The sequence below is a fragment of the Dermacentor albipictus genome, chromosome 8 (genome assembly GCF_038994185.2).
Source record: "Dermacentor albipictus isolate Rhodes 1998 colony chromosome 8, USDA_Dalb.pri_finalv2, whole genome shotgun sequence".
In the NCBI taxonomy this organism is placed as follows: domain Eukaryota; kingdom Metazoa; phylum Arthropoda; class Arachnida; order Ixodida; family Ixodidae; genus Dermacentor; species Dermacentor albipictus.
The window spans coordinates 34,564,527-34,579,901 of NC_091828.1; the positions used below are offsets into that span (position 1 = coordinate 34,564,527).

Sequence of the window (15,375 nt, forward strand, 5' to 3'; positions counted from 1 at the left end):
ATCTCTACATTGTTCTTGCAGAAATTGTGCTGACAGCAGAACTCACCGCAACACTTTCTGCACAGCACCATTCCTAGTAACGGTTGTACCGATGTTTTCCTTCGGCGCCAGCGAAAGTGATGTTCGCTCATTAACTCGACACCTTTTGTTATGCGTAGTATAGAAAAGGCTTTATAAATACAGCGCGTAAGAATGCTTACGAAATGGAACAGGCTAAAATTAATAAGCAACCGGTAAAATACACCTCAATGCGTAAGAACCTGTGAAAACAAAACGTGTAAGAAGTAAACACAAATCAATTAGGTCAGGCAAAGCACTCAGTCTGTAGCCACTATTCCAGTTGCGCTGCGCATCTTTCAGTAGCTACGTGCGACGGCAAGTGGTTCCGTTCAACGGTAGTGCGTGGTAGGAATGAATTCGCAACACGACGAGAATGACATTTCGGTCGTTTCGCATTTGCACTGGTGGTCATGACAAAGAAAGGATTATTGCACACGACTGCAAGAAACCATCAGAATAGAATGATTGATGATTAAGTTTATAAAACAGCGAAAGCTATTGAAGTAGACCAGGCACTGCCAGAATCCTCATTAAAATTTAGCACGGTGTACTGACTGGCAGCGCCTCTACGAAGTCTACGTGGAGACGTTGTCCACGTCACAATCAGCGGCTTCAATGTTAGCGCACCCGCTTTTCATTTCCTCGTTCTCTCCTGCGGTGTCAAGTTCATTTGCAATCCTTCATCGCTTCTGACGCGAGGTCAACACCAAAAAGGCTTTTTTTTCTCCTAGCCGAACTCATGCTAATGCCGCGGCAATACAGCAGCGATTGGCATGGCGAGTGCCGCTTGATAAACGAAGAACTTTCTCGCCAAGATATGCGCCGGTGGAAACTTCGCACGCTAACTAAAACAGATATTAACACTGTTATGAAGACGTTTTCAGAACCTATTCCCTCCTCGTTTTTTAGTTATCCTGCTTGCGATGGCTATTATGTCGAGCTTGGCTAAAATCTGCTTGAAACGTTGAATCCAGTAATACGAGGTTTTGAATACTTCACGCGCTACCTGGATGGATGGATGGATGGATGGATGGATGGATGGATGGATGGATGGATGGATGGATGGATGGATGGATGGATGGATGGATGGACGGATGGATGGATGGATGGATGGATGGATGGATGGATGGATGGATGGATGGATGGATGGATGGATGGATGGATGGATGGATGGATGGATGGATGGATGGATAAAAGACGGACGGACGGACGGACGGACGGAAAGACAGACAGACAGACAGACAGACAGACAGACAGACAGACAGACAGACAGACAGACAGACAGACAGACAGACAGACAGACAGACAGACAGATAGATAGATAGATAGATAGATAGATAGATAGATAGATAGATAGATAGATAGATAGATAGATAGATAGATAGATAGATAGATAGATAGATAGATAGATAGATAGATAGATAGATAGATAGATAGATAGATAGATAGATAGATAGATAGATAGATAGATAGATAGATAGATAGATAGATAGATAGATAGATAGATAGATAGATAGATAGATAGATAGATAGATAGATAGATAGATAGATAGATAGATAGATAGATAGATAGATAGATAGATAGATAGATAGATATTCTAAAGACGGCTGAAGTAGGCAAATAATGCTATTTCCATTAAAACAATCCTCAACTTTTAGTACAATAATAAATCCTGTACATTCATCATCTTATGATGTTACACTTAGTGCAATACAATCATGAAGAATCTTAAAAGTTCGATTCGAAGTAGTTACAACCAACACGCGCCATTAAGCTATTCTCCACATTCATTTGCGTTATAAATTTTCTATTAGTTGTGAGGCGAAATCGTTCTATTTCACCTTTAGTTGCACAGTATCGGTCACCGGCTCAGTTCAAGCACGTGTGCTTGGGGGCCAGCTAGAGGCTCTGGTTATTATTTCCGGTGTTCTGGCTGCTTTTCTTCTTTTTCGTACTGCAACGTCTGCCATCACATATAAAAAAAAGAAAACCAGCCTTGTTAAAAAAAACGTTTCAACTCATGAATGAAAGAAATTTTCGAAGGCACATCAATATGCAAATTGTGAGGAGTTCGTGGAATGGAATGTGGCTACAGCTGGAATACACCCACAAACTTCCTGCGCGCTTCGGTATTCCGACCTAAGAGCTGCAGATGTATAAAGCGGCAGCGAGTTCTTCTACGTATTTCTCACGGTCTGCCGCTGCAGCAAGAGCATCGGCCACTCCTTGTCGCAACCCGCATCTGTGTATCACAGCGCGTCTCCTTATAAGTGGGTAATATTCTGCACTTTGAATATGCTCAGCCGTCCGCGCCCATTTTGGGTATTTTGCTAATGATCGAAAATGGCTTGAGAAGCAAAGACATTTTCATGAATTTTTTTTTTTCTAGCCGCATCACACATGCCCTAGGCACACAGCGCGCTCGGCTACTTTTGACAACAGTCATTATCGGTCATTGCCTGCATGTAACCAATTAGATATGAATAGCCCTTGAGACGATTCAGCGTGCCCGTGTTTGGTGGCGCAACGGCCAAATATTACCAAAGAGCGTGCCGGTGTAGTGGTCATTTCTTTTTGGTTACACTATGGTTCTATTGTCAAGTCGAAGGAGCACTATAACTTTCACTATGTTTTGAAAAAGTGGCCAAAATCAGTCTAGTACCAAAGGGTTCCGATGACTACCACTTGAGCATTTCATGGTGCATGGTAAGAGGAGGCTTTGTAATCAGTTCTTGTTTCCAAAAGAGTTGTTCCGAACATAAAAATTCCATTCTTTGTTAAAGTGGCATAGTTCGACCATATCTATCCTTCATTTTTTGTTACAAAGAGCTTTCTTGGGAATCTGGAGGAGGAAATAACATTATTTTGTCAAATCTTAAAAAATCTACATTGTCGACTGAACTGGCATTGTCGGATATACATATTGTAGCAAGTTCTGATTACCAACAAGACTGTTGCATATTCATACTAAGTGTGTTTTTCTTAAACTGGCCCGTTTAGGTATGTGCTTAGAAGTAACTTCTGATTACCGACTGATTTTTTGGGAACATAGTTTATTGCTTGATAAAGTGCCACGGTTACATGTACGCTTTCCAAAATGTTATCGTCAACTAATTGTTAGCTGCAAACGTAAAAAATTAGAGGGTCTCTTAAGATCTCTCCTAAGACGTGGACGGCGAAACCCTACTCTTCCTCCTCTTATGATTCGCCTCTTTCTCTTTTCCTCTTCTATTTCTCTTCTTGATCTTAGTCATTACTGCTCACTATAAAGCATCTTTAGTAATTTGTAGTTAATGTGATCCTTACAAGCCATTGTGAGACATATTGATCATATCATTGTCATCAGTAGTCATTAAAGTCATTTCAGTCATTATTAGTCATTACTGGTAACTACTAAGCATTTTAGTCATCTCTAATGGATCGTGGTCGTTACAATTTGTCGTCAGACATATTCGTCATTTCGTAGTCAATAGTAGTCATTGCAACTAATTTCAGTCATTATTAATCATTACTGGTTACTACTAAGCATATTTAGTCATTTCTAATCAATTGTAGTCGTTACAAGTTATCGTTAGACGTATTTGTCATTGCATAGCAATTACTAGTTATTACAAGTCGTTTCAGTCATTATTAGTCATGCTCACTGGTAAGCATTGTTGGTCATTTGTAATTTATTGTGGTGCTTAGAAGCCGTCGTTAGACATATTGGTCATTTCGGATTCATTAGTAGTAATTACAAGTCATTAGTAGTCCTTATTAGTCCTTAGTAGTCATAATTAACCTCCAACAATCTTTATTATAACGTTATCATTCACTAACTGTCACTATCACTCATTTTCATTCTTTAATCTGTTTTTAATCTGTCGTCATATGGCGTGATGACGCTAGGGCGGACACTCCGGTGGTCAGGTCTGCTGACGGTAACTTCACCATGAGCCTATAAAGGCTTTCGCCTTAAAAGAAGGACAACCATTCCACTCGGTGAAGATGGAATGACAGCGAAAGCTGAAAACAATTAAAGATCTCAAACGAAAAGCAAAGTGCTTTCCATGTCATACCATCTTCACAGAGTGGAACGGTTTCCCGGGCTCGCGATTGTCGTTTCCGTTCAGCGTCATAGGCGCGTTGTTCGTCGGTGGTCGTTTCGCACCGGTACCGTTTACATTCTCGTTGCTGTTCCCTCCGACGCTCCTCGTACGCATATTCTTCTTCGGGTGTACGACCTATAAGTGTCGGCCCCATCGATAACGCAGCTGTTTTGGCACCAATACCTCTCCTGCTAATATACTGCGATAACCTTGACGTCACGCTTTTTTTCGAGGCGAGCATTCTATTCTGTTCCACATTTCGAAATTTACGCCGCCGCACTGCACCGGCATGGGTTTGTCAGAAATTGCTAAGTCCGTTTCCGGTGCCGGTCACCGGAAAAACTGCGGAAGGTTAGTCATATACAGCCTCCGCGGTAAAAAAATCACGCTGAACGCTTCTCATGGCCATGGTCGGCTTTAGTGCGCTGAGCTCTGATGCAACGCAGAGACACAGCGCATTTCCAAATTCTTTCACTTCTGCGTTGCTGACTTCTTTAATTTTCCGTTACCGACACCTTCTTTTCTTCCTGCAGCTGAAACATTCTCGCTCAATGCAGGCTCACATCGCACTCTCCTCACTTCACTTCCTTTTTCACATTTAGATGCTTTTGATAGCGGTTCCTTAACCTCTCTATGGCATATTCCTTCAATTTGCTGTTGCCAATTCTTCCATTAAATGGCTTTTGTTCTGCTTGTCTACCAGGCCTCCTATCGAGTGTCACATACCCAATCTTCAGAATTGGCCAAGAATATTTTCCTCATTAGTGACATGGCTAGTTGCTCATACTCAGTGGCACAATTTGTCTAATGGACCTCTCCACAAAGCCCCTCCCTAAAGCGGCATGGGTATCCTTGACCATTTTAGTCCGTTCACAATACAGACTGCCGTTTTGTACAAGTGAAGAAACGATTGTTTGCTAAAGCCGTTCGGCGCAGTTTTGCACTTGGTATTCATGACCGACTCGTTTGTTGCAAATTTAAGAAAGGTATTGCTTAATGAAATATCATAAGCGGATGACCACAGCCATGTGTCCATGGTCACAAATAGGTGAACACCTCCGCCCCATTCCTTGCATCAAAGGCCTTTTATGTTTACCTAAAATGAAAAATGGCAATAGATTCGCGTGTGGCAGCTTATTATGTTCATGATGCATCCCGGAGTGCGACATCATCTAGCTGGCGTCGAAATGTGCTTCACGTTGGTTGTTTTCATCACCACGTAATGATACAAATGTCTCCTATAAGCTCGTAACAAATTCTGCGAAAGTCATTAGAAAAGTAAAAAATAACGAATGGTGCGCGGTCAACCCTGTTTCGCGTAAAAGCAGAAACGCGGGTTGCCCGTTTCTGTTTGTCGACTGTGAATTATGTCACGCACAGCCCTTTCTCCCGCTGTTGTTTGGCGCGCCGGCTCGCTCGCTGGCTGGCTCGATATGTCCCTCCGTCTCACGCAACAGCGGTAAGCTGGGTTTGACCACTGTGCATTTCGCAGGCTTTTCGTTTGCCGCTTTCATTTCTAACGCCCGTCAGTGCCGCATCATTGTAGTTACAGCGTGTTGAGAGACGACCGGCGCGTCTGAGCAGGCGCGATCGCACCAAGCTATGCACCCACGCGTGGCGAGGCCATACTGTTGAGTTTCAGGAATACTACAGCGACTGCTTTCTGCCACCGGGTGTTCTTATAGTTGATCAGATTTCTGTGGTAGGTCGTCGTACTGTTGATCTGCAAGGAAGACGATCGTTGGTTCGTTCGCTCTCTGGCCAACTATATGGCGCTCGCTCTCTCTCGTTCTTTCGTTCGTGCATTCGTGCCGGTTAATCGCTTGTACTGACATTCATCGATAGTGATTGTTGTACATTGTTATTGTATGCATTGTGCTCACAGTAGAATTCACCGCAACACTTTCTGCAGAGCAACGTTCTTAGTAACGGCTGTAGCGGTGTTTTCCTTCTGCGCCATCGAAAGTGATGTTCGCTTTTGAACTCGACGCCTTTATTTATCGGTGATAAAGAAAAACCCTACTAACTACAACTCATAAGAATGCTTACAAAATGGAACAGGAAAAAGATTAACATGCCATCGGTAAAATACATATAAGTGTGTAAGGAAATGTGAATACAAAAAGCGCAAGAAGTAAGCACAAATCAGTCTTGTCAGGTACTGCACTCAGTGTGCACGAGTTCTTCTAGTTTTGTTGCGTGTCCTTCAGTAGCTACGTGCGACTGCAAATGGTTCAATTCAACGATATTGCGTGGTAGGAATAACTCTGCAAAGCAACCAGAATGACATTTGGGTAGTTTCGCATTTGCACGGGTGGTCAAGAGAAAGAAAGGATTATTGCACGGGACTGAACGAAATCCTCAGAATAAATTGAATGATGGTAAAGTCTATAAATAAGCGAAAGCTATTGAAGCAGACGAGGCGCTGTCAGAATATTAAAAATAAGCACGGTCTACTGACTGGCAGCGCCCCTCCGAAGTCATTGGGGATCCGTTGTCCGCGTCTCAAAGAGCAGCTTCAATGTTCGCGCTCCCGCATATCATTTCCTCGTTCCCTCCTGCGCTGTCAAGTTCATTTGCAATCCTTCGTCGCTTCTGACGTCAGGTCAACACCACAAAAGGCTTCTCTTTCTTAGCCGAACTCATACTAATGCAGTGCGAATACAGCAGGAATTACGCGACGACTGCCGCTTAGTAAACGAAGTCTTCTCTCGCCAGGTATAGCGCCGTCGAAAACCGGGTACGCTATCTGTACAAATATGGCCAGTCATATGAAAGTGCTTTCAAAACGTATTCACCCCTCATATTTAAGTTATCCTCCTTGCGACGTTTTTAATACGCCGAGTTTGGTTGAAAATATGTTTGAGACGTTGAATCCAGTAATACGATGCTTTGAATATTTCGGTGTGCTGCATAGATAGATAGATAGATAGATAGACAGATAGATAGATAGATAGATAGATAGATAGATAGATAGATAGATAGATAGATAGATAGATAGATAGATAGATAGATAGATAGATAGATAGATAGATAGATAGATAGATAGATAGATAGATAGATAGATAGATAGATAGATAGATAGATAGATAGATAGATAGATAGATAGATAGATAGATAGATAGATAGATAGATAGATAGATAGATAGATAGATAGATAGATAGATAGATAGATAGATAGATAGATAGATAGATAGATAGATAGATAGATAGATAGATAGATAGATAGATAGATAGATAGATAGATAGATAGATAGATAGATAGATAGTCTAAAGACGGCTTAAGTAGGCAAATAATGCTATTTCCATTAAAACAATCCTCAACTTTCAGTACAACAATGAACTCTGGAGATTCATGATCCTATGCCGTTTCACTTAGCGCAATACGATCATGAAGAACCTTAAACGTTCGATTCGAAATAGTTACAACCAACACGCGCCATTAACCTATTCTCTACATTCATTTGCATTATAAATTTTCGATTAGTTATGAGGCGAAATTCTTTGTTACCGAGGCGGGATCGTTCTATTTCACCTTTAGTTGCACAGTATCGTTCACCGGCTCAGTTCAAACACGTGTGCTTCGGTTCCAGAGGCTCTGGTTATTATTTCCGGTGTTCTCGCTGCTTTTTTTTTCCTTTTATTTCTATAACGTATGCCACCACAGATTAAAAAAAGAAAATCTGCCTTTTTTAGCATCATGCTTGAAGTCATGAATATTAGAAAATTGCTAATGCACATCAATCGGAAAATTAGGTGGATGTCGTGGATTGAAGTGTGCCTACAGCTGGAATACACCCGCAAACATCCTGCGTGCTTGGCCATTCCGAAGTAAGAGGTGCACATGTGTAAAGCGGCGACACGTTTTTCTACGTATTTCTCACAGGAAGCCGCTTCAGCAAGAGCATCGACCCCTCATCATAGCAACCAGCATCTGCCTATCACAGCGCGTCTGCTTATAAGTGGGTAATATTCCGCGCTTTGAATATGCTCAGTCGTTGGTGTTTCGCGTCCCTCTTGGGTATTATACAAATTACCAGAAACGGCTGTAGAAGCAAATATGTTTTCATGAATTTTCTTTTTCTAGCCGCATCACCCCTGCCCCAGGAACTCAGTGCCCTCGGCTACTTTTGGACACAAGTCATTATCGGCCATTGCCTGCATGTAACCATTTAGACCTGAATGGCCCTTGAGACTATACAGCGTGCCTGTGTAGTGGCCATTTCTTTTTGGATCCAGAGAACGGAACTACAGTACGTTTCTATTACCAAGTCGAGGAAGCACTGCCACTTTCACTACCTTTTGAAATGGGGGCCAGAAAATTCTGCCTAGTAAGGAAGGGTTCCGATGACTTCAATTTGAGCATTTCATGCTGCACGGTTAGAGGTGGCTTTGGAATCAGTTGTGGTTAATCGAAATTATTTAGCTTAAGCAGCCGTTAGACGTAGTTTTGCACTTGGTTTTCATGACTGACTGGTTTGTTGGAAATTTAAGAAAGGCATTGTTGATTGAAATGTAAGCGGACGACCATGGTCAAATATCCACGGTCACAAAATAGGCAAACCTCTTACCACGTTCCTTGCATCAAAGACCTTGTATTTTTACCTGAAATGAAAAATGCCAATTGATTCGTGTGTGGCAGCTTATTATCATGTTGCATCGCGGAGTGCGACGTCATCTAGCTCTGGTTGAAATGTGCTTCACCTTGGAGCTTTTCATCACCCCGTAATGACACAAAGGTCTCCTACAAGTTTGTAACGATTTTCGCAAAAATCGTGCCCCGTCGTCCCTGCTTCATGTGAAAGCAAAGTTTTCTTTGCACATTGCTTGTCGCTTAATTTTGCGGCAGAGAAAAGGCTATGTGCATGGGAGCGTTCGGGTGCGGGTACAAGAGACGTTTGGCACGGGTAGAACAAAAGCTTAAGGACAGCAACGACCGATTTCACCTTTTTTTTCAGACGAATACAGCCTCTGTAACCTAACAGTGCCAAAGGACAAAGTAGAGTAGCAAGAGACGTGTCCCTCCTCCTACCACCCCCCCCCCCCACACACACACACAAAAAAGAAAAGAAAAGAAGAATGCTCATTTGTGCTATCCTTCTTTTCACTCCCAGGAAACCATGACGAAAGAAGACATCTTCATCACTGGCATCTCGGGAAGGTACCCTCAAGCAGACAGCTTCTCAGAGTTCAAGAAGAAGCTCATCGCGGGCGTCGATCTTATTACCGACGATGAGGCTCGTTGGCCGCGAGGTAGGCAAACACTTTGTGGAACTGGAAAGAAAGCGGCATTCTTCGCAGCTTTGAGCGGCGCCACGAACTGTGCTTCTTTTATCTAATTGGAGTTGACTGAAAAAAACTCGGAAAGGTGAAGCAGTGCCGCATTTGTTAGGATTGCTTTCGTCTTCTGCTTTTCTCTCGTCCTTCGTGACTGGCTCGCACGCGGTCGCCCTTGCGCGACTGCGCAAAACGGGCAGTCGGGCCGAGAGAGCGTAAAGATTGCAAAGCAGTTCTCGAGTTTACATATCTGCAAAACTCAAACATATTCATCGTATTTAAGACAAAAAGCCAGCCAAAGAAAGACGTGCACAGGAAACATACAAGAAGACAGGAAAGAGACTGGTGAGAAAGGTATTGTAGTATTTAAATTAACTAAATTATGGGGTTTTACGTGCCAAAACCACTTGCTGATTATGAGGCACGCCGTAGTGGAGGACTCCGGAAATTTCGACCACCTGGGGTTGTTTAACGTGCACCTAAATCTAAGTACACGGGTGTTTTCGCATTTCGCCCCCATAGAAATGCGGCCGCCGTGGCCGGGATTCGATCCCGCGACCTCGTGCTCAGCAGCGCAACACCATAGCCACTGAGCAACCACGGCGGGTTAAAGGTATCGTAGTAAAACACGTTGTTTTTGTATGCTATTATTGGATTTTTCCTGTGAGCGTCTTTTCTTGGCCTTTCTTTTTCTCAAATACAATGCAACAACTAGCACAACAACGTGTTTTACAAAAAATATTCATCGTACGCACGTATTAGAACAAGGCGTGGTAAAGTGGGACAAGTCCAACAATAAGAAAATTTATTAGTTGCAAACGAGGCCCGTGAAGTTGGTCCCATGGGCCACCAAGCTAGTTTCGCTGGTCCACTCGCAGCAACTTCTGCATTGAATTTACACAATGCATGGTGCTCTCTTGCTACACAACTTCTTGCAAAACAAACGCCCCCAGTTGACTGTTGTGTGAGCTGTGTGACTGCAGAAACTTTTCTTTCTTGGCCTGCTTTCATGGTGAAGAAATATCTTCACCTTCACTTTCTTTCTCCGCTGTTTACCATTTCTGTATTGTGGGAACACTGTGAGCCTTCACGTAGCCTTCGCCAATAACTTGGCCTTACGCACAGGGGTGGGGAGAATTGAGCTCAGCCGTGTATTTTCTAATTCTATTTTTTCTTTTAATGCGAAAGCATTACATCTCTCATGAGGCAGAAAAGCCGGCGTCATCCGCAACGAGTGGTACCGAAAATTAATGTGACGTTATCAGCGTCTTGTAGGACGTCAGCAGTATTACAACATATTGTAAATCGTAAAACAACGTAAATTAGGAGTGATATATGTAATTATTGTGAATTAAGAGGAATTGAGGTGAATTAAACTGAAGTAATGTGAATTATAACAAGTCAGAGGAAGGTGTCTGAAGGTGGAGCAAAGTGAATGAAAGTGCACTAAGGTGAATTTAGGCAGATTAAAGTAGCCAAACGAGAATTAAGGTTGGTACAAACTTAGAACAAGATATATTGGAGTGCATTAAAGTAGATAAAGGTGGATCAAGTTTGATAGAAATTAGAACATGGTCCTGATGGTATACCTCCTTATGCGTTAAAGGCTTGTCCTGACATAATCGCCCACTACGTGGTTATGATAGCATAGGTGTAATGATAGGTGTAACGTTAAGGGATAAGAAAAGAGCAGATTGGGTGAGGGAACAAATGCGAGGAAATGACATCTTAGTTGAAATCAAGAAAAAGAAATGGGCATGGGCAGGACATGTAATGAAGAGGGAAGATAACCGATGGTCATTAAGGGTTACGGACTGGATCCCAAGGGAAGGGAAGCGTAGCAGGGGGCGGCAGAAAGTTAGGTGGGCGGATGAGATTAAGAAGATTGCAGGGACGGCATGGCCACAATTAGTACATGACCGGGGTTGTTGGAGAAGTATGGGAAAGGCATTTGCCCTGCAGTGGGCGTAACCAGGATGATGATGATGATGATGATGATGATGATGATGATGATGTGGTTATTATGTTCGAGAAGTCGTTAAATACTTCTTGAGTGGAAAGTTGCAAGCATGGTACCAATACATAAAAGTGGCCCAAAAAATATCGTCTCCAACTACAGGCCAATTTCTCTAACGAGTGTGCGTAGTAAAACACTGGAGCGCATAGCATACAGTGCCATAATGAAACATCTACAAAACAATATTTTTTTTAGTGAATATCAGCACAGTTTTAGGTCTGGTCGTTCTTGTTCGACATAGCTCCTAGAATTCAGCCATGATCTTTTTCATTTATTCGATCTCGGTGTACAGACTGACTGTAGAGTTCTAGATTTTAGAAAAGCAGTTTATTCTGTTCCCCATGTTTTGTTTTTACATAAGCTATCATCCCTCGGCATCTCTCCTTCATTGCTTGATTGGATTAAGGGCTACAAGAACGCATGCAGCGTGTTGTAATTAATGGCTCACAATCTGACTATTTCGCTGTTATTTCGGGATTACCCAGGGATCTGTATTGGGGTCATTGCTTTTTCTGGTAAATATCAATGATATCACTCAGGCTGTGCCATGCAAAGTGCGTTTGTATGCAGATGATTGTGTGATTGAGCCCTGCGTTAGGTCTGCCACTGACCACAAGTACTTGCAACGCAATTTGGATTGTATAAGATGCTGGTATGTTAGGTGGCAAATGTCTTTAAAACCCAGTAAGTGTCAATTGGTCTCCTCTACACGTAAAGAAGATTCGTATCTCTTTCATTATACATAAGACAATGTCCAGCTATCGCGAGTAACTGAGTATAAGTATCTTGGTGTTTTTTTCTCATCGAATTTAACTTCGACTAAGCACGTTAATACGTTACAGCGAAAGCTTGTAAAATGCTAAATTTCGTTAAACGCAACTGCCCGTTAGCTCCCCCCAAAATTAAAGAACTACTTTACTTTTTGAACGTAAGACCCATATTATAGTACGTCTGTATGACCTGGGACCCGCAAATCAAAACTCGGTCTAATATGCTCGAGCATGTGGAAAACCGTGCAGACCGTTTTGTCTGTAATTGTTATGACTTTACTTCTATTATTACTGCACTTAAGGATAATCTTGGGTGGGAATTATTCAGCACACTCAGACAAAACATGAGACTAGAAATACTTTTTGAAATTTATTTCGGTATGGTTAAAATAGATAAAGAAACATACGTTTTACCCCCTCATTTCTTTTCTCACAGAAGGGACCACTCTTTAAAGATAAGACAAATAATTTGTAGAACAAACGTCTTCAAACACTCGTTTTTCCCACACAATATCGCAGTGGAATCAGCTACTGCAGGAAATTGCAGATTGTCGCGTTGAAGCATGGTTCAGGGCATTTTTGGTGAATATATAGCAGCGTGAACTTTTCTATTGCTGTGTCATTTTTGGTTAATGAGTTCTGTACTTTATTTAGCTTATGTAACACTTGCGTATTCCCCCCTGCAATAATGCCTTCGGGCGCTGCAGGTATATGAAATAAATGAAATGAATAGACAAGGTGCATGGAGACTGGTACAAATTAGAGCAGGGTGGATTAAGGTAGAGTTGTGAAGGGCGCGTGATAATGTGTGACTTCACTTGATGGACGTAATATATCAATGAAAGAGGTTATTATGCTTTCGAATTCGAATCAAGTAAGAATGGTTAAGTTACTGCCGATTTCTTGCTGCGGAAATTGAAGGCGAAAATTCGAGTCGTTTATAAAGTTCTGCCGTTGCTTCACAAAGCTTCGTGCTTATATCAATCTTGCTTTTTAATTTAAACATGTGACAATGCTCGAAAGGTGGATAAATATGCAATGGCAAAGTTGTTCGTTTATAGTGTACTTTACTGTGCATGTAATAATTGTTCTGAGGCTCTAGTGAAAGTTCATTTTATGACCTTGTGCTTTAGTGATAACAAAACGGAATGCGCATAAACTGTGCTATAACCGCATCAATCGCCTTAAATTGGAAGAACCCTCACACATATTATATTTTAAAGGGACAACGTAATCACACAGCCTCTCCCGTTAGATATTTGCACACAAGTTACAGTACACTCAAAATTATGGTGCTAATAGTTAGAATGTACTGGGGAAGGCATGCAACAATTAAATCTAATTTTCAGAAGGACACTTTTAAAAGGACAATGGGAGTAGTTTTATCGGCCACATAAACTTGTAAAATTCGCTTATCGACTAAATTAGCGTGCACGGTGTCACGCGCGCACACGTAAGCATGAACACACCTCCCTCGATCACCGCGCAAACTCGCTGTGAAACCGGTGGAGTGAGGAAGCACGGTGGCAGCAGTGAGCGAATTGACCTTCATGCTGCGTCTCGCTTCAGCGTGAACTAAGCGTCGAAAGCACAGCGCATACGAAATTACCAGCACTCGGCGCACTCTGTGCGGATCGCCGATCGCTTTCAAGCGATGGGCGCACATGCGACGCACACAGCAGCCGCCGGTAGCGGCAGGCTAGGTCGCAGTGTGACCGTGGCTGAGCTTGAAAGTCAACCTGACGGAACGAGGTGCTTTCTGGTTTTGTTCCTGAAGTAGTAGAGCTACCGCTCTAGCCGCAGCTAGCCGCCAAATTTATTTTATTGATTTATCGAGCTAGGTTCTCTCGCCAACATCGCTCATCAAACTTCAATTGCAAGAACTGCAGAAGCCACAACAGATGCTAAGGTTAACATTTTTCCCGCATTTATACCAAACAGTACGTTTGGAGCACTGTATATATTGATTTTCTACGTCCCGAGCATCTGCGCTTAAGGCGTCCAAATGTTGTACGCCCGTACATTTCTACCGATAAGATTGTATTAGAAATTACTTTTCCCAATAGTCTTGAAACCTAGAACCATGTGCCAAGAAACATTAAAATGTTACAATATGTTCCACGACTTCTACGTTTACAATATTTTTCCATTGATTCATTTACAACCTGCTCTGCTTAGGTAGCTGAGCAGGAGGCATTTTTGTGACTACCTATATAATAAATTACCTAGTCGAACGTAACGTAAACCAAAGAAGCTTGTTTTTGTAATGCGTGCAACTTACCGTTTACAGGTTTTCTCGGACTGCCCGATAGGATGGGCACAATCAAAGACTTGTCTCGGTTCGACGCAACCTTCTTCAGGGTGCCGCCTAAGCAAGTGCAGCTGATGGACCCTATGCTGCGCATTATTTTAGAGAGCACGTACGAAGCCATCGTGGACGCTGGCTACGACCCGGCGACGCTGCGAGGACGCAATATAGGCGTCTTTGTCGGCTGCGCACTCTCCGAGACGATGACATTGCTCGGTTGCAACGCGGGCACGATCGACGGCTACATCTCCACCGGGGCGTCGCTGCACATGTTCTCGAATCGAGTCTCCTACTGCTTCGACTTCAACGGTATAGTACCGCTGTGAAATGCCCAGAGCAGCTTCATTTCTTCGGCTGGCGTGAACTTTATTTATATATTCATTTAATACCTCGTTTATGTACTGTATAATATATAATTCATATAAATACTTACTTATTTATTTATTTATTTATTACATATTTGATTGATTGAGTGGTCGATCAACCAGTCGATCGGTCGTGTGAGTGAGTGAGCGAGGGAGTGAATGAGCGAGTGAGCGAGTGAATGAGTGAGTGAATGAGTGAGTGAGTGAGAGAGTGAGTGAGTGAGTGAGTGAGTGAGTGAGTGAGTGAGTGAGTGAGTGAGTGAGTGAGTGAGTGAGTGAGTGAGTGAGTGAGTGAGTGAGTGAGTGAGTGAGTGAGTGAGTGAGTGAGTGAGTGAGTGAGTGAGTGAGTGAGTGAGTGAGTGAGTGAGTGAGTGAGTGATAAAGGGAGGAAGAGAGGGAGGGAGGGAGCTAGCCAATGAGCTAGCGACTAACTGAACATCTTGTTTAATCAATGTGATCGAACGGAAAATTGCCAGTAGAAAAGCGTCA

At 42.6% G+C, this 15,375-nt stretch overlaps 1 protein-coding gene across 1 annotated transcript in view; it reads left to right on the plus strand.

Moving 5' to 3' along the window:
- The first annotated feature begins 14,710 nt into the window (after positions 1 to 14,710).
- LOC135901498 (fatty acid synthase-like) overlaps positions 14,711 to 15,375 on the plus strand; it is a 104,237-nt gene continuing 103,572 nt past the window's right edge. Inside the window, exon 1 of the mRNA XM_070523253.1 lies at positions 14,711 to 14,830. Coding sequence (XP_070379354.1) covers positions 14,725 to 14,830 — 106 coding nt within the window. The 5' untranslated portion in view covers positions 14,711 to 14,724. The remainder of the gene's footprint in view (positions 14,831 to 15,375) is intronic.